At 34.4% G+C, this 25,651-nt stretch overlaps 1 protein-coding gene across 2 annotated transcripts in view; it reads right to left on the minus strand.

The window, feature by feature from the left end:
- Positions 1-812: 812 nt before the first annotated feature.
- Positions 813-25,651, minus strand: part of LOC118183250 (uncharacterized) — a 281,528-nt gene continuing 256,689 nt past the window's right edge. For both annotated transcript variants that reach the window (XM_085824786.1, XM_035352719.2), the window contains exons 5-6: positions 8,117-8,458; positions 813-1,328 (exon numbers count right to left, since the gene is read on the minus strand). In XM_085824786.1, the coding sequence (XP_085680912.1) occupies positions 982-1,328; positions 8,117-8,458 (689 nt within the window). In that variant the 3' untranslated portion in view covers positions 813-981. The remainder of the gene's footprint in view (positions 1,329-8,116; positions 8,459-25,651) is intronic.

Here is a 25,651-nt window from a genome sequence, read left to right on the forward strand (position 1 = left end):
GAAGAAACTTGGGAAAAAAAGTCTTCAAACTTTTCTAAAGTTTCTCTCATTCTGTTTGAAGTTTAGCAGTGTAAAGGCAGTAACGCGAGCGCACCAAATTAGCCCATTTTGTTTTTCTATATCTAGGTTTAATGAAGATCCTCATATTTAAGCATAAGTAATTATTTTGTCCTTTTCCTTCTATGCTTAGTAGAGATCGAATGATGGCTTCTTCAGAAATGACTGTCGAACGAAGGACTACACAGTATCCTTTGTCACTATGCCAAAACACTTAGATCCCCTAATTAGTAGAATTGGGTAAAAAAGGTAACATTTAAATGGATTCAAGAATTGCTTCAGTTAGCTGATTTCAGCGAAATGTGAAGTGATACATTCTCGTTGCGAAGTTTTATGTAACTATGAATGAATAATTTGCATTTCTCTTTTTAAGGTATAAATAATAATCAGCGAAATGCGTTCCTTAAAAGAGTTCAATCTCAAACACTACGTTGTTTATTGCTAAGTAGAAACTGCTAAGTGGATAAAAACCCTGACAGATCGAGCAGGTTTTACGTTTTATTAAATGTATGGCTGTGTGGACATCTGCATGGTTTCCCAGATGTAAAATGCCAATATGAGCCAGTTTCCTTTAGAATGTCCTCCCTCCAAAAAGGCATTTGTTGCCTTGGAAAGACAGCTCTAGTGTGCTTTGCCATATTCCAATAAATCCACATCGAAAATTCTTATTTGATAAGTACTCGGTCGGGACAGCGCATGCTATTTATGAAAAAAGAGAAGCAATTTCTATGAAGAAATTAAAATGTAAAACAAGAAAAGTTTTGATAACTTATTTAATACAAAATTGACTTAAAAACTTGTTTTGAATTATTTAAGTGTCATTAATATCTTATAATTCAACATATATTGATATCATGGCTATATTTTGTCATGCTGTCTCCGATACAAAAACCAATACATCAGTTTACAAACTACAGCAAATTTTCAAGCCGTCCTTTGCAAATTAATGGGCAAATAGACAAAATCTTCTAGAGCTTTCGCTCGTCGTTCGTTTTCTGATATGGTTGAATTACTCATATTAGCTGTCGTTTCAGTGGATGAAGGTGGCTTTGTGGCGACGTTAGGACGATGCCAGATGAAAGGGCTGTGTCGAATCCTTTTTGCTGTCGGTCTTGTTGAAGTGGTTTGAAATGATTCCGTGGTAGAATCTTGACTTTCTGGTGGCAGTAGAAGACGTCTAGAGTCTCTATATACTACGTTACCTCTCGATGTTGGGCTGGTGACACGTGCCCATTTCGATGCAGTTGTTGGAAACGTTCGAATATTTTCAGCTGAAACATAGAAATATCATTTAAAAAATCTGAAAATTATTAACAGGAGAAAATAGGGGTGGTAATATGTAGCACGTATATCAAACAGAACTCCTATGATTGTAAAGAAAGAAAAGTTATGTAAAAAATATTGCTATTTGGACTAAACTTCCATATGTGAATTCAAGATATTGAAAAGCCTATCAAATTGAAGACAAGATTTTAGTCTTGTCTAATCATACGCTTCCACAGTCAGTGTACTGAGACATATAATTACTGTTTGATGGAAGTTTTGGCAATAAGACACATTCCACCAGAAAATTCCTTTCATTTATAAAAGGATAAACTGTTAACTCTGTAAATCATATTGGTTTGTAAGCCAGATGGTATTAAATCACTCAAAAAATTTTCTAAAGCAAATGCTGAGAGTTCCGATACATGTTGCTAAAAGGTTCCGTGACGGAACACAATATCTTTAAATGGAAAGCGTCGTATCAAAGACAAAGAGAGCAATTTATTGATTGGTTTCCTCCAGTAGATTGGTGGAATAAATGCTTTTGAAGGGCGTACGGTCTTCCGCTATGATAAGTGTCTCAGTACCATAGATGTGTTAGTGCCTTATGTGTAATAAGTAATCCAGAGTAAAAGCTTCCAAAATTTAAAACCAATATTCGATGATATCTTTCGAATACTAAACAGTTCCAGTTTTCTGAACTATGTGGCATATATACTACGATGGGAATGTGACATGAAAACCGGAACAGAACCAGTTTTGTAAATATTTGCATATGAAAGAAGCAGCTCAGGGATTAGCGCGGATCCTACAGATCAACAGTTTAAGAGCTCGAATCTCTATGAGAACCTTGTTCGTGTCTCCTTCCTGCTACAACATTTCCACGATTTTACCTTTTTAACCAGCTGATGAATTGCAGTTCTTTGCTTATATATATGCATGAGCATACATATATATATATATATATATATTTAATTTTCCCCCTGCTTAATGCTCCCCTATCAGAGGAAACCAGGGAAGATACATTTATGTGAATAGCCTAAACGGCTTTATTTGTTCGAGTTGGACACATTGCTTTTGCGATACTCTTGGCCATATCAAACAGACCAGACTAACTTTGGATTGCAACTAGGAGGCACTTTCCTTAGGAAAGCATAAAATAGCTTAATATATATTTATGTTTCAAGTTGAATCTGAAAAGGTAGCTATATTATATAAGAGTGTTGTCACTCGGCAAAACACAAAATATTTTTCTTTATAATATAATCAATAAACTCAGCGATCTAAAAGGAATATGTTGACGCTACCCAAATTTAAATATTTTAATCTTCCATTTAACAGTTTAATTTTTTTTCAAATTTATTCTTTTATTAATTAACACTCTAACCGATTTAAAATTAATAAACGCAAATTCAGTATAGTTATTTTAATTACTGGACCTTGAAAGCTGGGCTCGTGAAATTGCGTTAGCTGAATTCATCTAAATCATTATACATATTTTACTTTTTCGTAATGACAATTTTAAGATTCTGACCGCGTAAGCAGCTCGTATAAGCTCAAGAAAGGTATTATCAAGCATGTATTTGAACGTTCCAAGTGTTGTACAGACTCAAAAGTATTGTATATTGAAAACAATGACGTAAGAGTATTGTTTTCTTCAATCTTCGTTTTTAAACGAAATTTGTCCTAAAACTTTGTAGATGTTTTGTGCATAGGAGGTTATAGGATTTATTTCCTGAACTCTTGATCCTAGACTTGGTATACAAATACAAAGTTTATTTAAATAAAATAACAAATTTCATGGGAACGTTTTCGGAATGAGAAACAGAGCGATTTTGAAAATATCAAATTTAAATTTTCGTGTGCTGCTAATAAGCAGGCGTAAAGCACATATAGAAAAATGTCCAATTTTCTTTAATAAAAATCAAGTTATTGTCTACGTAGAAAGTCATTGAGGAATGAATAACTAATACTTTTAGGAAATGAATTACAAAGCCATTATCCAGGCATTTTCACACAGTGCGTTTTCATTCGTCTCCGTTTACTGAATAGCTATTCTTTGAGGATAATAGGAAATTTAGAGAAGAATATTTGAATTTGTTTTGTAAATACGCACTGAAACTGACCTAGATTACCAAATTCCATTTAAAATATTTTCCTAGGCTTAAAATAAAGGTTATGTATGGAACTCTTTAGATTTGTCTTACTATAGAGTTTTAATCATTTTTGCGATTGCTTGTTTTTGTTTAGTCCAAATTGAAAAAAAAAAAAAAAATGCAAAGTTCCACACCTAAAGGATTGTACACCTATCCATTATATGATGTCAATATCATTGGCGGGCAAATGCGACGGTCCAGGAATTTCACCTCTGGCGTTGCAATACGAATATCCCCTCTGTCCCTCTTAATCATTACCTCGTATTCCAAAAACTAATAAAGAACCGAGCTCCTATTCCATAATGGGCTGGCTGCATGGGTGGTTTCGTGGTTTTCCCCATGTGTAACGTGTATACGAGCCAGTTTTCTTAGAAAGTCCTCCACAAAGGCATCCCTCGCCTTAGGCAGATAGCCCTAGTGTGCTTTGCCATAATTAAATAGTTAAATACCTCACCTATTCCATTATTCCGTGCACAATTATTCAGGCATCACGCTTGCTTTGAGTACTTCAAGCCTGTTTTGAGCACTTCAAGCCTGCTTCACGCCTGCTTGGAGAAATATTTTTAAAGTAGACTTTCCGGTAACCCAAAACAACCGGTGAAGATCATCAAAGAAAACCGTCTTTCAGAAAGGCAGTAACCACATGTAAGAGGACCACTCGTCTGGAACTGAGATCCAACTGCGAGCTTTTTAACCATAACAACTTTCCGCTATTGGAGCTGGAATTGCTGCTACTGCTATATTTTTGTAACTCGTCTTTTGTTCTACAAAGGGTCTTATGAGTTAAATTTTGAACTTTCGAAACCATTTTTACCACTCTTACTAAAGTATTTTAAAACATTTTTCTACCTCATTTAGAGATCTGCTTATTTGAAAGTACATGCCTGAGAACAACAGTTCAAGAAATAAAGTCTTTTACCTGCTTTCGTAAATACATATCATGTGGATAGACATTTTCTCAGGAAAATGAAATGACTTTTGAAGCAAAAAAAAAAAAACTTTAAACATTTAGTGTATGCTTGACGTAGTTGTACTAGGGAATTTTCGAACAACCGATGGAAGTGGATGAAATATTTCATTTGCTTACGTTTTCCTTCCCTCAAGCATACTTAAATCAGATTTGCAGTAATAAGACTATTCTCTGTCGACTCACCTAATCGAGCGAGTCTCAGTACAGTACTTTCTTCTGTAACTAATACAATTCACATAATACCAGTTTTGCATCCAAATGTGCAAAACTTGTGTTAATATCTATGCAATAAATTATAGAAATTACCTCAAGTTTAATTTTACGTTTATGATTACGTACTCTTTTCTTTTTACCTATCTATTTTTTTAAAATATGATGTTATTTTTGATTTGAAAAAATAAAAAGATAATTCATTCACCTCAATTTATCTATTTTCACCACTGCTTGCAAGACCAAAATTACCTGCTTCAGTTTCGAAAGGGAGGTTATTTAACCTTCACTGAAACCTTCAGATGGCTGCATAACAGTTGTAAGATAATCTCAGCTGTTACATATATAATTACGTCCTATATCTACTTTTCAAAAAATGCTTTTTCATTAATGTAAACATTTGCGTTCATTTTCAGCATATTTTAATTTGGACATGTCTTTGCAACTTAACAGTCTTTTATGTGTTTATTTGATGTATTTTTATGTAATAATTTTATAGCACATTTTTGTTTAATCAAGTACTATTCTTTATGATGCTCGTATGTGTTTTCTTTGTACGTGCATATTTTATTCTAGATCTTGTAACGATCTTGAAACGATCGATTAGAGCCTGAGATATGTCTCAAAATCTTCCTTGGCGACATTTGGGGATTTCTTGTTAACTTGGCTACATTCTGGAAGTTTCCGGCGAAATTTCTCGAAGTTTCCAGAAATATACGGCAAACCTATAGATATGGCCACAATTCAGTAATTAGTTCGATTAGCTGAATAGGTTGTTTCAAAGTCTTGCAATTGTAAGCTTCTGCTTGTCAATTACTATCTTGGACTTTACTCTAGATGTTGATAATACGTGATATTTTTTGTATTTTAAGAAGAATTTTCCTCGTGCTGTTCTTCTTGACTTGTTGTATGAGCTGTGATTAAATTTTATATAATGTGAACTTTCGTCGAGTCATCTAGTGTTTTTACTGTGGAGATTTCTACGAACGCGTAATAGTCATTATTATGGAAGGTATTAAAAAACGTGGGTACAGACTTCTAATCCTGAATATTCCTTTTAGACATGTGCTTGGATTTACGAAGTTTCACAAAGTAATGAAAAGAATACTACGAGAACACTTTGAGTAGTAGTATGTCATATTACTAAAATATTGGCAATGCTAAAGCGAAAGGTTAAGTAACTTGAGGAATAAAATTTACAGAGTATTGGAAATTAATATTTTAGGGGCAGATTGCTGTTTTACCCAGTATGGAATCTGGTATTCCCAAAGCGAGAAACTTTTATTTCTTAAATGCTCACTAAATTTTAGGGACACTTTAGGGAATATGGAAAGGAATATTTATTTTTGAGGTCAAAATATGCTCTAAAATGTGATCAACTTCGGATTATTTGTCCCTAACATCTTGGTGAATTTTACATGCAAAGGTAAACGATGCTTTTGCTTTAATTTCTTAAATACGTATAATTTATTACTCTATGAAATCCGCATAAAATATTAGATTTAATATTTATGAAACCTTCCCAACCACGATTCTAAAATTGAATTCATAAAATTCTGTACTTTTATCTTTTAAAAGAGTTTCAATTGAAATCATATATCTAGAATCAATATTGAAAGAAATCAGGCCTATAGGACCTTAAACGAAAACGCTCTATCTGTATGCAAAAGAGCAGGGTATTAAAAAATAGTAAGATTGTGGTTACGGTAATGAATTTATACATTCTTAAATATGCATTCTAGAAAAGGATATTTTTACACTAAGTATAGATTTTCATAAAAGTCATATGGATATAGTTGACAGATAAAAATCCTTAAGTTAGAAAGCATGTGTATATTATTTGCTGCTGTTATGTTAAAAACACCAAATAGTGAACTCCTTCTTCACTCTCTAATTAATTCAAATGAAAACATTTTATCTATTTACATATTCTTCGAAATTAATTACATGTAATGTAATTGAATTTTACTGAAAATAAAATCATTCATTATTGAAGGCTCTTAGCCTAGATTACAGCCAGCATGTAAACAGTAACGTTTCAAAATATGAGATTGGCTCTTTTCCGCTGCTGGGCAAGTTGCCGGAAAATATTTCCAAAATATAACAAATATTTCTGCTAGTTTAATTATTTCAGTAAAAGAGTTAAAACATAATTAGATATTTAAGAACGGATTACTGAAAATATTTACGCATAAAATAAGAACTCTTTTATATGAAATAAAAGCAACTAATACGATTTAAAGATATCTTGTAGGCAAAAATTTTTTTTTAAGATAGGCACGTCAAATTCTTGGCCTTTAACTCATATTTATGCGATCCTCGTTCATCTCGCCCGAGAAAGTAAATATATATATATATATATATATGATTATATTATATTAATAAAAATTGGAATTTCATCGAATGTCGAAGCATGTGTACAATCTCTTGGTACTAGATTTTAACTAATGAAACACAAGTTTTCTAACGAATGAAAAGAAACAAGTCTCGGCGCGATTTAAGTTAACAGACTGCTTACCAGGGGCCAATCGGTAAAGTCGCTAAACACTGGTAATTCGGTCTGAGGTTCGAATTACGCGAATGGGCTGGCTGCATGGGCTTTTCTGGTTTTCTCCATGCGTAACGTACTTACGAGCCAGCTTCCTCTTAAAACGTCCTCCCCAAGGCCCCCTTCCCTTAGGGCAAATAGCCCTTCAGGCTTTGCCTTAATCACTTAAACCAACCATGTTAACAGACAAACATTCATCTGACATCTGTTCCGAAAATTTTCCTTCGAGCAGCAAATCTCCAGGTATCCGAAAGCTTCTTGCAGGAACAGGATTTCAGGTGCCGGGAAAGGAATAAGGATATCCATCTTTATGCTATTCCTATTTTTCAAAGAAATTTAATATTAAAATGGGAAGTAGGATTTTATGCAATAACTCAGTTTTCAAATCCATCATTATGTATAAAAATGGCGGCCCATAGTATTGTACACTAATGAGTATTTGGCCTATTTGGAGATACTTGAGTTAGATATGGCTGGTGTAAGATCTATTTAAACGGTTTGGTTTAGTTTATTATGGCAAAGCACACTAGGGCTATCTGCCTAAGGGGAGAGATGCCATCGTGAAGGACTTTCTAAGGAAACTGGTTCTCATACACGTTATATATGGGGTAAACCATGAAAACGTCCATTGCGCAGCCAGGTTGTCTGGGTTCGAATTCAGGTTGGAATTACCAGTGTTCAGCGATTTAACTACCCGGCAGGTGGTGCGCGCAGCTGTTTAAATAAGTGTTAGTCGTTATTCCGGTGTCTTCATATGAAGTAAGATAAATAACGGTCAAATAAAAAGCAACTTTGAAAGAATCAATTTGCTGTTTGTATCTTTCTATAAAAAAACTGGCACATGTTGTCCCTTAACGAAACAAATCCGAGAAATTTATTTTTCTGCTTAAAAAAATAATGCTTACTACTTACTAGTAAGTAAAGTTTCAGAGATTTCAGAAACTTTATCTTTTAGACTAATCTTGGCTTTTTTCCTTTTCGGCTCAAAATAATAAACCCGGAAAGGCATTTTGGTGGTAGTTATTGTGTCCACGTCCTGAATTTCGGTGACCGATTGCTTGAAATTTCTACCTACTCTGTTGCTGCTTGTTGTGGCTGTCGTTGTTGAAATGCTTCCGACAGTCGTCCTGAAATCTTTTGACGAAGACGTAATTGATAGAGGTGTCGTTCTGGCAGACATTTGATTTGGAATGACTTTCCATCGATTGTCAACCCGAGTTCTCACTGTCGTAGGTATTTTTATGCTTGGAATATCTGAAAAGAAAATGCATTTATGAAAGCGGAATAAGCCATACAATCGGTACCTATATATACAAAGTATCCTAAACAAATTATACCCAGGTCTAATTTTAGTACATTAATGCTCTTATTAGTGTATAAGTAACAAGTAGGTACTTTCGCGGTAGTGCAGTTTCACAGCAGAAGATACTAGAACTCATCTCCATTCATTTTTAAGCACAGATCAGTTCTTTTCATGTCTGCACCACTTTTTAATAACTTTGTGTATAGCGGTTTTGTTTCTAGCGTAACGTAAAATTTAGCTTGAAAATTTTTTTGATAAAATTTAAAGAAGGTATGCTTAGCATACGACCATTAACGAAAATGCTTTTATTATCAACACTATATTCATGTAATGTAACATCTTTACTAAATTCCAGTCACTTGGATGAGACGTACATTCATTAAAAATATTTCCTACTAGCGGAAGTACCCGATGCCAGTTAATTTAGATTGAGAGTAAGAGTTAAGTTTGATGTATCTGACAACAGAGAGAACGATACCGCTGTAATCTTTCTCTAATAACGATGCAAAAACTGCCCTTCATAGTTATACATTTTTCAGTCTGATGCGATATGGAAACCACATAAAAAATTTCCATAGAGAAGTCTCTCACTCATTATATCAGCAACAATGGCACGCAGTTTAATGAATCAAATGGTCGTAAAAGCTCAAGTTCCCCACAATATTTCACTTATATTCAATTTTAGTCGAACAAACAAATACACAGACATTTTTCTTTATATGTATAGATTTTGTAAAACTTAATAAATTTTTGATTAACAAATTCTACGATTTGAAAGCGAGCAGTAGCGACACTTTTTGAAATAAAACAATTTTATCTCCAACACGCCAGACTAGGAAAAGTGAGTGCGAAAATTAGCACTTTCAGAGTTTTTAATTAATGTTTCTGCTGATTAAAGTCGTACGAAGACGGGATTGTCGAAATGATATCCCAAGAATTTTTGGAATCGTTATCGTTTGAATGTACTATTTAATGTTTGGAAATTCTATTTTTATTTCATCGTAAAACTTAGAAAGTGTTTTATTAACAAATCTAGGATTTGAAAGCGAACAGCGGCAACGCTTTTCGAAATAAAGCAGAATTTCATCTCCAGTTTCCGATATTCTTGGCACTCGGAAAAATGAGGACGAAAATTATCGTTTTTCCGAGTTTTTAATTAATATCTCCGATTTTAGCTTTTTTTTTTTTTTTTTTTTTTTTTTTTTGAGAAAAGTGGACTTTTGCTTTTTCCAGAACCCACAAAAGAATCGTAGTAAGTTTGATGACAATAGCCATAGTAGTGATCTAGTTATTTAGAGGACAACCAAACGCACGGGTAGAAAGTCCTCCACGAAGTCATCCCTCCCCTTAGACAGATAGCCCTCGTGTGCTTTGCCATAATTAATTAAATACACTAAAAAAATACAAACGCACGGACGTTTTTCTTTATACGTATAGATAGTGCTATTACCTTAGCATCAACAAATATAAACAAAGTAAAGGAATTTCTCTAACAATAAAACGTTACTAATGTAAGATTAAATTCTAATTTTAATTTGCATTAAGTGCTAAAGTTTTATTTTGAATTTGCTTATTCTCTCTCCGTATCGCAGAACTAGTAGTAGTTTGTTTATAATAAATCTTTCTGAAGCATGCTGTCTCAAAATTAATTCTTACGCGTAACTTCTTATATAGCATAAATGATGCATTTATTTATGTAAATGCAAAAGTAAAATCAAAATCTTTTAGCTGATCATAATTTGAAGGAAACTTACTAGACGGCTAGTAACAAAGCGATACTATGTAATTCTACTGACAAACGTAGCAACCATTTTTAATCAGTAACGTAATTTTCTCTCTTCTGCTGATTGCCTTTGGGATACCAATCTGTGCTGAGAAGCAAGCTGCTGCTTCTTTGTTTGCAACTGCATTAGTGCGAATATATGAAACGGTCATTAGTAAGTATTGAACAATAGTCGCGTCTCTTGTATTATTTCAGCTATTAAGTGTTTACTTCAAATATGCAATATTCACATAATTGTAATTAATGCTAGAAGAGACGTGGCGGAAAACAATAGCACAAAGAAATTTGAACAGCCTGCAAAGACTAAATTTACACTAAATTAAAAGTAACGATGTTATGGTTTCTCTTTGTTTCTATTTTTTAGCTGAAGGTTTTCAATACTGTTGAATAAAAGATTTCAGTTGCAATTTTACCGTTATGTAAATGTCATTAGTATTATATAAGAAACATACGGCCAGAGATTAATTTGGAAGTGAGGCACTTGAGAAAGATGTATTACTACTTTCAGTATAGAAAGAGAAAATGACTAAACTAAAAAGGAGACTAAAATTTTACCTGGCATATTCATAATCTTACATAGGTACCTACATACGGATATAAGGGTAAATATTTCATAGCATTTTACCTGACATACTTTATATATACATACATATGTAAGCTAAAAATGTATGTATGCTGAAATGCTAATTTTAATTTGCAAGGGCCCCTCGACTGTTCATTTTTAACGTGATTATTCGTCCTTTCCATCTTAAAAATAGTATCTACTTAAAATCATCGTTCTAAACTACATCTCTTCAATTTCATGCATTTTACATGATTCTTGCATACTGCTAATGATGCACATTTTACATAACTTTTCAGCCAGTAATAATTTAAAATTTTGCGAATTAAAATTTGCAATATAGATGGAGCAAAATACTAACTCTGACCTGTATTTTCATATTATACATATAGCATTCGCTCTCTAATTCTCTGCCTTACCACTCTCCTGTCACGGCTTTTCTGTTTAATTCATAATATTGTTACTTTTTTTTCTGACACCATTTGTTACGTTATTTCCTTCGTACGGGGTTCGTAGATTTGGAGTGAATAACGACGACACTTGATGAAGTATCGAAACACACTTTATTTAGCCAATATTAATCAGGACAGCTCAAAAATCACGTTACAGTCGTCGAAGAACTACTATAAACACGCTGGAACAGTCAGCGACACAGCCTTCAGGTTATCAGGCTATCACGGTGAAGATAGCTTCACTGCAAAGCACCAGAGTACAGCTCCCGACTCTATTTGGTCGTACTCGGAACTCTACGTACTCTCGAGACTCTCCACGCTACAACTCGTGATGCACTCGACGACAGACAGAGCACAGCTCCCGACTCTTCGGTTCAGTCGTTCCCGGAGCTCAACACTCTCTCTCGACGATGCACTAACCGCGATACACTAAGAGACTCCTTCGGTGCACTCGACGACCCACTCGGCACTCGCTGACCGGCTGTCAACTCTATCGTTTCTACACGGACTAACTAGATGAGACACACACCCTTACTGCGGGCCAGCAGGATTTATATAGCTTTCGTCTTGTGTTGGAGCACATTCTGAGTTAAACGGGTAAGAATTAGTTTCAGAAGGTTCTCCATCCGTCCTTGGAATACCTGCAATTTTGATGCCAAATATCGCCCAATAGGCGATTTCTCGCCAAATGTGGCAACCCTGCCCTCCTTTGCCATTTTATGACAACCCTAAAACTGCTTTGCGGGGAAGCTATCTTACCGCGCCTGGACATTTCGTAACAATAACAAAATTCATTAAAGAATGGGGACCGTTCTTTTTGTGTGGATTTATCTGCATTTCGTCAACAACTCTAATACCTAAACTAAGAGAATTGTTGAACTGGACAGGACTGCAAGTATCTACTTACTTACGGGTCAGCTTTCATCGCGATGCATCTGCGTCTTTTCAAAAATTACTATGTTTCGAAAATTGTATGTTTAGTCTGCTTCAAAACGTTCTCCACCGGCACTGATATACTTTTGCCATTGTTTATCCAGTACTGGAAACATGGAAATGGTTCTGGAACCCTTTACAGGGAATATTATTCAAGAAAAGCAACGTATTTTCTTACACATCATCCATATAATTGAACTGAAGTTTTGTCCAACTTTCATCGGTGAATTAAAATTTTATTATTTTCTGAGATTTGTTTGTTCATGGAAAATGAAAAGACACAAGAATACATGTACCATGTACCTTGTATTAAAATACCTTTGTTTGCAAGTCTGTTCGCCTCAGAAAGTTCTCCTCCTTAAGTAGGTAATCTTAATCTGCGCCTTTATTTTAATTAATTCATGAATCAACCTTTAAGCAACATTTTCTCGTATTTACGTTCAGATCCCATATTAAATACCTTTTCGCAGGATTTGAACCCAATAGGATATACCAGTATTTAGAGATATAAATCCCCCGTCTGCCTATGTTAAATATCCATCCACTCTGACAGAAGGTGCATTAAAATATCTTTAAAGTAGTTCAAATATGAGTTTTAATTCCACATCAGAAGGATACATGAATATAAAGATCTTCTCCCATGTATTAATAGTAATTAGATGTTTTATAATGCAAGCAGTTCGGCGAGTTATTAGAAAACGTGGTCTCTCTTTACTCCAATGTGACCTTTCATTTCTATCAAGAATTCGATTCAGGTAACATGAGGTACCCCCAGAAAATACGACAGCTATGTGCAGCTTGCTGATCGAAGTTTTGAAATGTGACAACAGAGAGTCTAGGCATTATTTGTTAAATTACGACAGAATAATGAAAGCGCACAAAGTTAAAATTAATGCTGACAAATTTTCCTGGGGATAGAACAGTTGATAATACAGCTCTTAGCAGAGAAAGTTTCAGTTGTGTGTTAAAATTTTGAGAATACTTAAAAATTATAAGTATCCGTACTAACTGGAATCTCAGTTCCTCCAAAATATATCCGAATAACTGCACTGACAAAAGTATCTAGACTAACTTGGGTGCACGTTTTTCTAACACGATTCATCCAATATAAGGTTAAGTTTGAATTAATTTAAGAATACAGACCATCCAGATATTTTCAGATACGGATATATGGGTTGAAAACTGGATTCAAAATGTTCACTGGTGTGCAAATATTAAGGACGAGACGGTTTTTTCAATATAACTTTGTACAAAAGCATTCCAAATCAGCACATTTAATACCGTAAGATCTTCAATACGTAAGGGCATGAGTAATGTAAGCAACACTTACTAAAAGAGAAATCAGAGGGATAAAAAGAAGCTTTATTGAAAACGTAGCATGGAGCGCAATGCGACTGAAGGCCGAAACATCCCTGTGATGGGTGTCCAACAAGAAACATCCGGTCTTTAATAGAAGAAATGATCTCCCCTGAATGCTAGGCAGGTTTCACAGCGTCTGCCCATGCTGAGAATGAGGGTGTCAATGAGTTGTTGAGGCATTGCTGCCCATTCGTCTTGCAGCGCCAATCGAAGCTCCGGAATCGTTACTGGTGGTAAGGTACGAGCTGCCAAACGTCTGCCTAGAAAATCCCATACATGCTCGATGGGATTGAGATCCGGAGATCGTGCCGGCCAATCCATACGTTCAATATCCTCACTCTCTAAGAGCTGTTCGGCAGCTACTGTGCGATTACATGGTGCATTGTCGTCCATGAAAAGGAACTGCGGACCCATAGCGACTCTAAAAAGACGCACATATAGAAGAAGAATCTCGTTACAATAACGGGTCCCGTTGACTGAACCTGCGTCGAAGATGTGAAGGTCTGTACGACTACCAAGCATGATCCCTCCCCTAACGAGAACACCGCCACCTCCATACCTGTCCCTTTCAATGATGTTCGAGGGATTATTGCGGCTTCCCCGCTCTCTCCAGATGAGTATGCGATGAGAATCGCTAATCAGACTGAATCTGCTCTCATCTGTAAAGAGTACTCGTTGTCTCTCCAATTCCGGTGTTCCCAGCACCACAGAGAACGCCTTCTCCGATGGGCAGGCGTTAGAGGTACACACCGTACAGGGCGTCGTGCAAACAGACCACCACCGTGCAGTTTTCTGGCCACGGTAAAACGCGATATCGGTCGTTCAGTCGCCTGTGTCGTGTGTCTAGCGATTTCTCCCGCTGTCTGCCGCCTGTTTCTTCTGGCCTGTAAGGCAATATACCGGTCATTTGCGGGTGTGGTTCCTCGTGGACGGCCACTACTAAACCCCCGGATAGCTGCTCCTGTACTTTTAAATTGTCTCCAAAGTTGTGAAACGATGCTGTGAGGAATTCCGAACTCTGCAGCCACACTTGTAACACTGCGGCCTTCCTCCAACTTCCCAACGATTCGACCTCGAGTAAAAGCATCCAGATGTCGTCTAACAGATTGATTATTCGCCATTTCTCGCTGAGGCAGCTACTCGGTGTGATTTTAACTGCTATACGGCGTGCAATCTCTTTGCCAGAAATACTGATCTTACACCGACAACATGCTTTATACTACTCAGACACTACCCCATTACGTCTACCTGCATATCTGCGCATGTGCTACCGTACATTCCCTTACTTAATCTCCTGATTGGTCTTTCTGTCCGCTCTGCCTTTTCGTTCAGCTGATATGCTAATTTTTCGACTTCGTCCTTAATTTTTGCACACCAGTGTATATGGCCTTAGCCCATCTAGGTAACTTGATTGTTATTTTCCATAGGATTAAAGAGTATTCATTGCAATGCAAAAGGTAATTTTTTTATCGTAAGTTATTTTAACAAAAATTAAATGTTGTTATTTCCCCAAAGAGTAAAAATAAGTAAATAAACTGAAAATTCTCCGATTTTCCAACGGCTAGACACTTGATTGTTAAGTTTTCATGCAAAATGGCAGACGTACATCTGTAATTATAAATATGTTTGGTTTTGAATTAGCAATCAACTTCTGATAATTACAGAAAGTAAAAGTAAAATTATTCAAAATTATTGTTCTGTTAAAGTGAGCAATGAATTTTATTTGTTATTTGCTTAAACTTGCAAATATTTTTAATTGAAATAAAATATTTTTTGTTATCACAAATTTTGCTAAATCTATCCTGGCAAAATAAAATCCGAGGGTGAAAATTTTTATTTTCGTATTTTACTGTTGTATGCAGATATTACATGATCTAACATTTCTCAAAGAACGAACTTAATGGAATGCTTTGCTTTGTTCGACAAAATGTCATGTAAATGTGTTCATTGTTTCCAGTCATTATCGTTTAGCGATGACTCACAGTCCTTTAGTTTGAATAGTATTTACTAAAGCTTTTATTTTCCGTTCACTTTAACAAAGAACTTGAAATATGAAGTTGAAACATTAAAAGTTCGGATTGTTGAGATGGCAACACTGCTTGCTATTGTAACGAATCATTAAAGAATTAGGAAGTTGAGGTTTGATGTTAAAACGCCTTTGTCTGAGTGTTTACCAAAGTTTTTGGAGAGTTACGTTATGTTACGTTCTGTATTTACCAGCTACGTATTCTGGTACATGTTAACGCACACGGAAGTTCGCGCTGCTTTTTATCGGTGTCTGTTAACCAATATCTCACCTATGATTCATGAGTTTGGCGATGAACGTTGACTTCCGATTTAATTTCGATCTTTTTAAGAATCTGTTTAAACTTATTGCTGTGTCCCACACCTCTGAACCCTCTCTTCATCATCGGTAACACTCACCCCCACAAATTTAGTCTTGACTGCCATCATCATCTTTCAGTTGAATACATTTCAGAAACCTATATAAAAGTTACTACACCACACCACTACGCCTGTTACATATGGGGTTAATTAATTGCCAGTGACTACGAAATCGTAGGTTTTTAGAGATAAAAAATCTCGACGGTCACTAATATCCTTTGATTTAATTTTATTTCAAAAGCGTTATATAAATAATTTCCCTGCTTTTTCACAGAGGTGACAATAATCGGTGGCAAAAGGTCACCTTCGATGTAATGTAGATTTAATAATCTCTCTGACTGTTTAATAGTAAAGCCCACAGCGATAACCCAGCCTCCTACATAACAGTCGCCTCGTCCCGCCGCTCGAATATTAGCTATTTTTACAGACTGAACCTTTTATATAATACGTGGAACTCTTTATAATTACAATAAGGTTTCTTTTGCAATTGCATGATAAAATGTTGCTTCATCATTAAATTTTATGGTACAATGAATTATTTAGATTATTCTAAAGCATGCGAAGATTGTAACACCATTTATGATTACAATTATATTAGAATCTTTTGCATAGCATTGTTATAATACGTTACAGCAGTGCTCCGCAACCTTTTCTCACCTGCGACGCACAAAAAATCTTTCTGAAATTTCGTGGCACACCAAAGAGTTCCGAGTTATCAAGGAAGTGCCGAAAAAATTCAAATGCTGACACACTTACAATCACACACACAACCACACAACAGTGAAATATATAAAAACATTTAAAATAGACATTATTAAGGAAAAAAATGTCATTGTGTATTAAATAAATGATGACAAATTGCAAAATGTCAAATACATGTATTTGATTGCGGCATACCTATATCCTACTCATGGCACACCAGTGTGCCGTGGCACACCGGTTGAGGAGCACTTCGTTACAGTACAATTTATATTAAGTATTATGAACATTGTTTATTATAATAGAATTCTTTCTACATCATTTTTACTACTGAATACGATGCACAGTTAAAATTATAATTTTTAAATTGCGTGTTATATTACAATTGTTCTTATTCTGTTAAACATATGTAAGATAAAAAAAAAATAAGAAAATCAAAATTATGAATTAAATTAACAATATCTCCTTGATTTTTTATGTAAATTTCTCTATTTCCCTTCTCTATCTGAAAATAGTGTACTTTTCCAATTTGCCGGCGCAAGCGGTAAAGTCTCCAAAAATGGTACAACCGATGCCAAACGGAATATCCTCGCTGGTAACCTTCTACGCCTCATTTTCAAAACAAGTCGCATCCATTTATTATCATATTGATTGTTTCTTTCAATACTGGCATAAAATTGCATAGAATGTTTAACAGATAGTTCAGTTTTATGCCCTAAGACCATTCGCGGTAATTAAGTCAATTAGGATGCTATCACACCACTCACCTGATGGCGAAAACATAGAAAAGGCAAAATCAAGTTTTAAATTCATCATTTCTAATGCGAATGCTTTAGCGAAGTAAAGCACTACAGTTTTAGATAATTTCTGAGTAAGCTATTTGTACGAATTGAAATAATTCTTGCACTTGTATTCCAAATTAAGATTTAACTTGAAATTAATGTAGATAATTACTGAGAGAATTTGATATTTGTAGCGTAGGCTAAGTGAGATGAAGTCATTTGGAGTCACGTGATATGAAATGGTGAAGCAGCATGTTGTACCATGAAAGCATAGCAAATTCTCAAATAAATGTCCTTTTACAAGTTTATTGTCTTTATTTATTGTCTTTTTATAAAATTTTAAACGATATTAAAATGTTTATGCCTTCAAAATAAAAATTTCATAGAACTAACATTTGCTAACATTTTTTATGTGTATACTGTGTGTTGTCGTCAATAAAGTCTGCTTGGCGAGACTTGCGCCGGCGAAACGAAAAAGTACCGAAAATACGCTGGTGTGCAAAAATTAAGGACGAGACGGTTTTTTTCAATATAACTTTGTACAAAAGCTTTCCAAATCAACACATTTAATACCGTAAGATCCCCAATACATAAGGACATGAGTAATGTAAGCAACACTTACTAAAAGAGAAATCAGATGGATAAAAAGAAGCTTTATTGAAAACGTAGCATGGAGCGCAATGCGACTGAAGGCCGAAACATCCCTGTGATGGGTGTCCACCAAGAAACATCCGGGTTTTAATAGGGGATATGATCTCCCCTGACTGCTAGGCAGGTTTCACAGCGTCTGCCCATGCTGAGAATGAGGGTGTCAATGAGTTGTTGAGGCATTGCTGCCCATTCGTCTTGCGGCGCCAATCGAAGCTCCGGAATCGTTACTGGTGGTAAGGTACGAGCTGCCAAGCGTCTGCCTAGAAAATCCCATACATGCTCGATGGGATTGAGATCCGGAGATCGTGCCGGCCATTAATTGGCCATTAAATAATTCCATACGTTCAATATCCTCACTCTCTAAGAGCTGTTCGGCAGCTACTGTGCGATGACATGGTGCATTGTCGTCGCACAGTAGCTGCCGAACTGCTCTTAGAGAGTGAGGATATTGAACGTATGGATTGGCCGGCACGATCTCCGGATCTCAATCCCATCGAGCATGTATGGGATTTTTTTATGTGTTATGCCTCGCTGAGGCAGCAATTCGGTGTGATTTTAACTGCTATACGGCGTGCAATCTCTTTCCCAGAAATACTGATCTTACACCGGCAACATGCTTTATACTACTCAGACACTCCCCCATTACGTCTACCTGCATATCTGCCCATGTGCTACCGTACATCACCTTACTTAATCTCCTGATTGGTCTCTGTCCGCTCTGCTTCTTCGTTCAGCTGATATACTAATTTTTCGACTTCGTCCTTAATTTTTGCACACCAGTGTAGTAATTCCTTATAAATAACTTTTTTATGGACTGCGTCATTTCTAGATTAGTCCATTTCATACGACTTTTACATTTACTAGTAAATGGAGGTAAAGCTCAAACAGCCAATAATAATTGTAGCCCATTATTAAATACACAGTCATAAAACCGAAACTAATTCGTTCTAAATTAACTCTTTATCTTACGATATGAGTTGCAAGAGCGCGGCCCCTAAGCACTAACAAGGCCGGTTACCCGTTGAGCCATTTCTTTGTTTGTTTGAGCATTTGGAGTGGAAATAACTCCAGCGTCATTTATATCCGAATACCGCCCACTTTTACAAATGATTTATGGTAACCGGCTTTATTACAGAACTGCCAAACGCTAAAGCTATATTATTGAACTACCGATTATATTACTGAACTGTCAGCTTGGAAGAATTGACTTCTATTTCATTCAAACTAACCGAATAGACAGTTCTATTGTTAATATTTCATCTTTCTCTTTATTTCTGAGCTACATGTTAGGAGGTTTTTTTGATCAAGAAAGGTAAGATAAGGAACTGGTAGTTTTTAAATGAACTTTGATCATTTGAAACTGCTAGTGAAAAACAAAATAAATCGCGCACTTGTCATCTGGTACGCAAATGCATGTGCAAGGCAAAAATAATTTTATTTTGTAATATGTTTGATAAATATTTACTTCCAATTAATGATCGGACAAAAATATTTGTTAATTTGATTAGAGATTTATCACAGGGTTTATTTTACATAATTTATCTTTCTATTGTTAACCCAATTGCTACTTAGAAATTACAAATACCTAATTATTTGCAAAAATCTATTCGATGGAATCGTTTTTCTGAATATAGGAGATCCTATAATTTCTCATTTGACCAATTCATTTAAATTGTTGGTTTATAAACTTCAGCCACTATTGTAAGTATATGGTGCGGAATTATTTTATTTCATCACAGTCTACACCACCGGTCGCCAACCGGTGGTCCGTGAAAACTTTCTCATGGTCTGCAGAAAAATTGGGGCATTATTTATATTTTTTGAAGATTCAATTTAAAAAATGACGAGTAACAAAACCTGTTATGGAATATGGATTATCCTTTTTTTTAAATTTTAGCTACTACTTTTAGCGAAATTCCTTCTGAATCAAGCGACATTTTAGCTGCTTTTGAAGGTGTATCTAGCGACATTTGAAAGTGAGAGTTGGTATCCATGCGCATGCTGCTGTTATCAATAATAGCACGAACTGGAGTTCTCTTTCCTCTTGAATTACAAACATATGCTATTGTAGTCGTTAATAACACAATTTTGCTCAATAGGCAACTTGATGGATTTTTATGAGAACCATCTGCATTCTTGCTTATAATTGCATCATTGGAATTTTCCGTTTCTGTTTTGTCTAACTGTTGATCGATGGCACTATTGCTGAGTAAGCGATGATTATTATGTTTACAATAAATAAAAACTGGCTGTATAACGCTTTCAGCTTATTGATATTGCGTTTGCCGGTTTGTTCTTGCTTTTCGCGAAATTTTCCTTTTCAGTGATATAGACATGTGAAGCTTTCTGTACAAGAAGATTAGATTTTTTTTTTTACTTTTCATATAATTTTTCAATGTGAACGACATATATGTATCAGTGAGATGTTAATGGTGTTTTAATTGTTACTCATAATTAGGGGCGTACCCTGAATTTCCATAAAGGCATGCTGCTGAACACCATGCTTCGAAAATTATATTAACAAATGAAAATTAGAATTACATGTATTGGAAAGTTGAATATTGTTTTTGCGTATTAATATGTTGTTTTTAAGGTCTGATTTAAGTATTTTTAATTCATATTAATGGTCTGCCAAATATAAAATTATATAAGTAGTGGTGTTCGTGCAGTTCAAAGGCCGCTAATCTACACGAAAGGAAGTCTCATCTAGTTTTCGTCTTTCATGTATCGGTTCATCTCCATGACACTATTTTCCCAAAATGTGTTGTCAAATGTTACATTCAAAATGTCTAATTCTTTTTTGTTTTCGCCTGACTTCAGTTTGTCACTTTTATTCCAGGCATATCCGTGTAATTACAAATTTTTGGTTCATAGATTTTGAAAAAAAAAAAAAAAAAATAATTGTTGATGACTATTGTGGTCTTTCTTCTTCGTCTGTATCACCTTCTCTACTATCACTTACGACAGTTTTAAGTAAGAAATTACTACTGTCACTATCACTGTTTAAAATATCTTATCAAATAAACGTTTGCGAAGTTAGCAGCACTTTCACTGCCCTCATCAAAGTTTAATATTCTTTTTGATAACATTTTCAAGGCGTATCTTATATCTAAGAAAATATACCTGTACATCTGACGAGGTCAGAAAAATTAGTAAATGTTTGCCACTTGTAGCTCAAAAGATGCACTACGTCTCTCATATGTTGTGCTTACTTTTGGTCCGATACACGTATTACGTATCTCACACAATGATTAAGGCAAGGGGTTAAAATTTCATTTTCCTGAACACAACTCACTTCGCTTCTGCTTCTCAACGTAGTTACACTGGTGCAGCGTTCTCTTCTTATTGCATAAATGGGGGGGGGAATGTAAATAATTCTGGATAGGACACGATTAACGTTCCAAATTACTTGTGGCTGCAAAATGTTAAATCACGACTTCCAAGTTTATTCTTCTTTACGGGTCTTCTATGTGTGCTTCAACATCTATTATAATAACACTTGACATTACCAAATCATTACAGATATTTATCTACTTGTCTATCTTTCTATCTATCTGTATGTCTCTCTTTCTGTGCTGACATGCTTAATTTAAATGACACTTAAAAATTTATGCAAAAATGGACTTTCAAAATTATATATTTTAAATGATACTTAAAAATTTCCATTCATGTTAATAAACCATTCATGTTAATTTATCAGCGTCAGAGCATTATTTAAATATGATATGCCGTGCATTAATCTAAAAATATCTTTAACATAGTTTAGAGATTTTTTATACGAAGTTACTGTTTTTAGTATAGAAACAGGAATTAGCCAAATTAAAGAAGAGAGTTAAGGGACTATTGCACATTAAAAAAATTGATTTACATATTTTTTATCTTAGCTAAGATATATATATATATATGTGTGTGTGTCTGTGTGTGTGTGTGTATATGTGTGTATACATATATGTATGTAAGATAAAAATATATGAATCAGAATTATAATATAACTATAAACATTAATTCTTCCTCTCTATTCTAAAATCATAATAACTTCTCTGCATTACGTCATTTCTAGATTACTCTATGGCACGCGCAGCTCTGATGACGTAATAATTGTAAACCAAATCTTTTCTCTTCGCGTGCTTCCATCTTTCATAACTACGCACTTCAGCTTTTGCTCTGTGCTGTGCTAAGATGTAATTTCGCTGGCTTGCTTTCTATCTCAACAATATCAAAAATGTAAATCTTCTGTGGAAAGGCACGACTAGAGTGCCAAGTGATTGTGGCCACAAATATCAGTTGCAAATAAAAATGAAATTAAAACTGCCTCGACTGCCAAGTTCTTTAGATATTACCAAGTTAGCATTACTAGCATACTACGCAATCAAAATCTTCTTCAATATGGGTCTAATCACGCATCTACAGTGTTCCGTCTTTTCCTTTGCTTTTAATATGACAATTAAGCCGGTAGGATAGTTTCCTGCAGCCTGAAACCTCAATGGAAAATTTAGTTCAGCTCTTAAAATCATCGTTTTGTGATAAATCCAAGATAATGTGAAAGAAGTGAATCATCAAGTTTGTTTTTTTCAGTGTTTAAAAAATAACAGATAATTCTTCTGCTGTGGTGTTTTGCAAGTGCTTCAAAAAAATAATCACGCGTAATGTTTACAGATTGAAAGTAATCTCTCGATAAATTGAGAAGTTCGAATGCCTAGTGAAAAGGAAATCATCAGTGAATTACCGTTTAGGAATTAAGCATTACAGCGGGTTCAAGGTCGTTCTGAGTTAGTGTTTGCAAGTATGTGCGACAGAAAATTATTTGCACTTCCGCTTTTTCAACAGCTCAAAAATTATTACATTCGTGTGAATCTAGCTCAGGAACTAAATTATTTAATGTGCTGCGGATTCTATAGTTTTCATTTCAACTTTGGTTAAAATTTCTGCAATTTGTTTTGAGAAAATCTGAAATTCTTGTTCATTAATTTTTCTAATTTTTCATAATTATGTGTAAGCAAATTAAGTAACGAATTTTAAGTTATTTAAATTATTTATAGGGAAGGATATTAAGATGAGTTTTTATGTTTTTGAAATTTTGTTGAGAATTTTGAATACGAATTTTATAATTATTCTAAAAATGAAGTAGGTGTAAAAAATAGGTGAAATTATTACAGAAACGTAATATGAAATTATGGTAAATGCATGTTAAATTTATGGGTGATTGTGTGTTAAGTATAGTGTTTGTCGAGGGAGTACTGGGTTCCAAAGCAGAGGCCTGTAATTACTTCTGCACAGTTGTTCCCTTCATCCTCTTCATGTAAGATAATGTTGGAGGCTCTTATTTTATGTGTGTAATTTTTTATGTTATTATTATTATTATATTTTTTATTATGGAATGTATTAGTGCAGTTCTCAAAGGCCAGTTACCTTAATGCAAGGAACGGAGGCCTTTTCAAGTAACTGCCTAGGCACTCTGGGCCACCAGTGCAGAGAACATAACACACTGGTTAGCTCAAGAGGACAGCCCTTTTGATGGATATGTTTGTTTAGAAGTATTGCGAAGCTTCCAGTTTCGTAAAATCAGGAATTGTAAATGGAAAGATGATAACGGTGAAACCATAAATTCTGAAAATCTTAATCCTATTATTTATGATGTTAAATTATAATTTATCAGTATGAAAATTAATATCATAAATATTTATAAGTAGTAATTATGTAAAATTTTATTTTGTGATATGCTGTAATAAAAAGAACATTCCCTGAATAATTATGATTATGTGAACTCTCAAACAAAAAGACTTTTGGACTGAAATACTGAAAAATTCAATAGGACTCTTAAAAATTAAAAATTTATTTAAAAAAATTGATATTTATAAATTATACTTTACAAAATAAAAATTTTATGATTTATGGTTTTTTTTTTTTTTTTTTTTTTTTTTTTTAACATTTGCTAGTGCTTTAACTCTTTCTCTTTAAAAAGGCTTTTCTGTCGCTACGCCTTTTTCTTTTTGAAGGGGGGAATATGTAAGATAAAAATATATGAATCAGAATTATAATATAACTATAAACATTAATTCTTCCTCTCTATTCTAAAATCGTAATAACTTCTCTGCATTGCGTCATTTCTAGATCACTCTATGGCCCGCGCAGCTCTGATGACGTAATAATTGTAAACCAAAACTTTTCTCTTCGCGTGGTTCCATCTTTCATAACTAAGCACTTCAGCTTTTGCTCTGTGCTGTGCTAAGATGTAATTTCGCTGGCTTGCTTTCTATCTCAACAATATCAAAAATGTAAATCTTCTGTGGAAAGGCACGACTAGAGTGCCAAGTGATTGTGGCCACAAATATCAGTTGCAAATAAAAATGAAATTAAAACTGCCTCGACTGCCAAGTTCTTTAGATATTACCAAGTTAGCATTACTAGCATACTACGCAATCAAAATCTTCTTCAATATGGGTCTAATCACGCATCTACAGTGTTCCGTATTTTCCTTTGCTTTTATTATGACATGTATATATATATGTATATATATATGTATGTGTGTATACATATATGTATATATAACTATATACTACATCGATATATATATATATAATCTTAAAGAAAAACTTTAATAAGGATATATATGTATGTATATATATCCTTATTATGCCATCTTTTGCTTCTAAAGTCTCCACATTATGCTTTTGCGGTACTGTTTGATAGAACTAACTAACTGCCCTTGTAAATAGATAAGCGAATTATTTTATTGGTCAATGCTTTCTTTCATGCAAAACAAATTTTATATATGACGTTCTGTGGTTATATTCTGAAGATTTTTCAGATAAATATCTGCTTTGCATTCTGTTGCCATATGTGTAGCAGTATGGTTAACTCTTTCCCATCTATGCGTATATCTGAGCTCGATATATATATCTTCCATAAAAATATTTACAGAAAGAGTTTTTACACATGAATAAACAACTTATGTATACTTTAGTTGCTTAATTTATGGAATATACACTGCGAAAAAAAAGCAAAACAAACAGAAAAAAAATTAAGTATGTTTCAAATTTTAAATTAAGTCCAAAGGGACTTTTTTTAACATTTTTCTTTGTTACCATTATTTATTAAATACCATGTTTTTCACTCTTAAACCATAAAATTCAGTTCAAGAGCAATATCGCAAAATAATTTCAAAATGAGCATATCTTTAGAATTTTCGATACACAGTCTCGCGTACTGGAGATAAAAATGTGTTTTCTGTACAGCTTTGCCATTGCTCGCTTTGAAATCTTTGAGTTTCTTAATTAAAAATCCGTTATAATGTTCTACAAAATAAAAACTCGATAACAAAACACATTCCAAATTTCCACTTTGGGTTACCAGATGCCCATATTCGCAGGAGGATTACGTTATTCAAAATTGGATGGCTCTAGGTACCCATTTTTTATTATAATGCGAGAAACATACATACATTTAGGCAGATTCTTCACTATTTAATTTCTTTAAATATAATACAGGGCGATAATATTTGGTGGCAACAATTTGAAAAGTGAAACAACGCTTGTAGT

Source organism: Stegodyphus dumicola, chromosome 1, assembly GCF_044657685.1.
Source record: "Stegodyphus dumicola isolate Sdum_Otavi_A_Nest chromosome 1, ASM4465768v1".
Lineage (NCBI taxonomy): Eukaryota > Metazoa > Arthropoda > Arachnida > Araneae > Eresidae > Stegodyphus > Stegodyphus dumicola.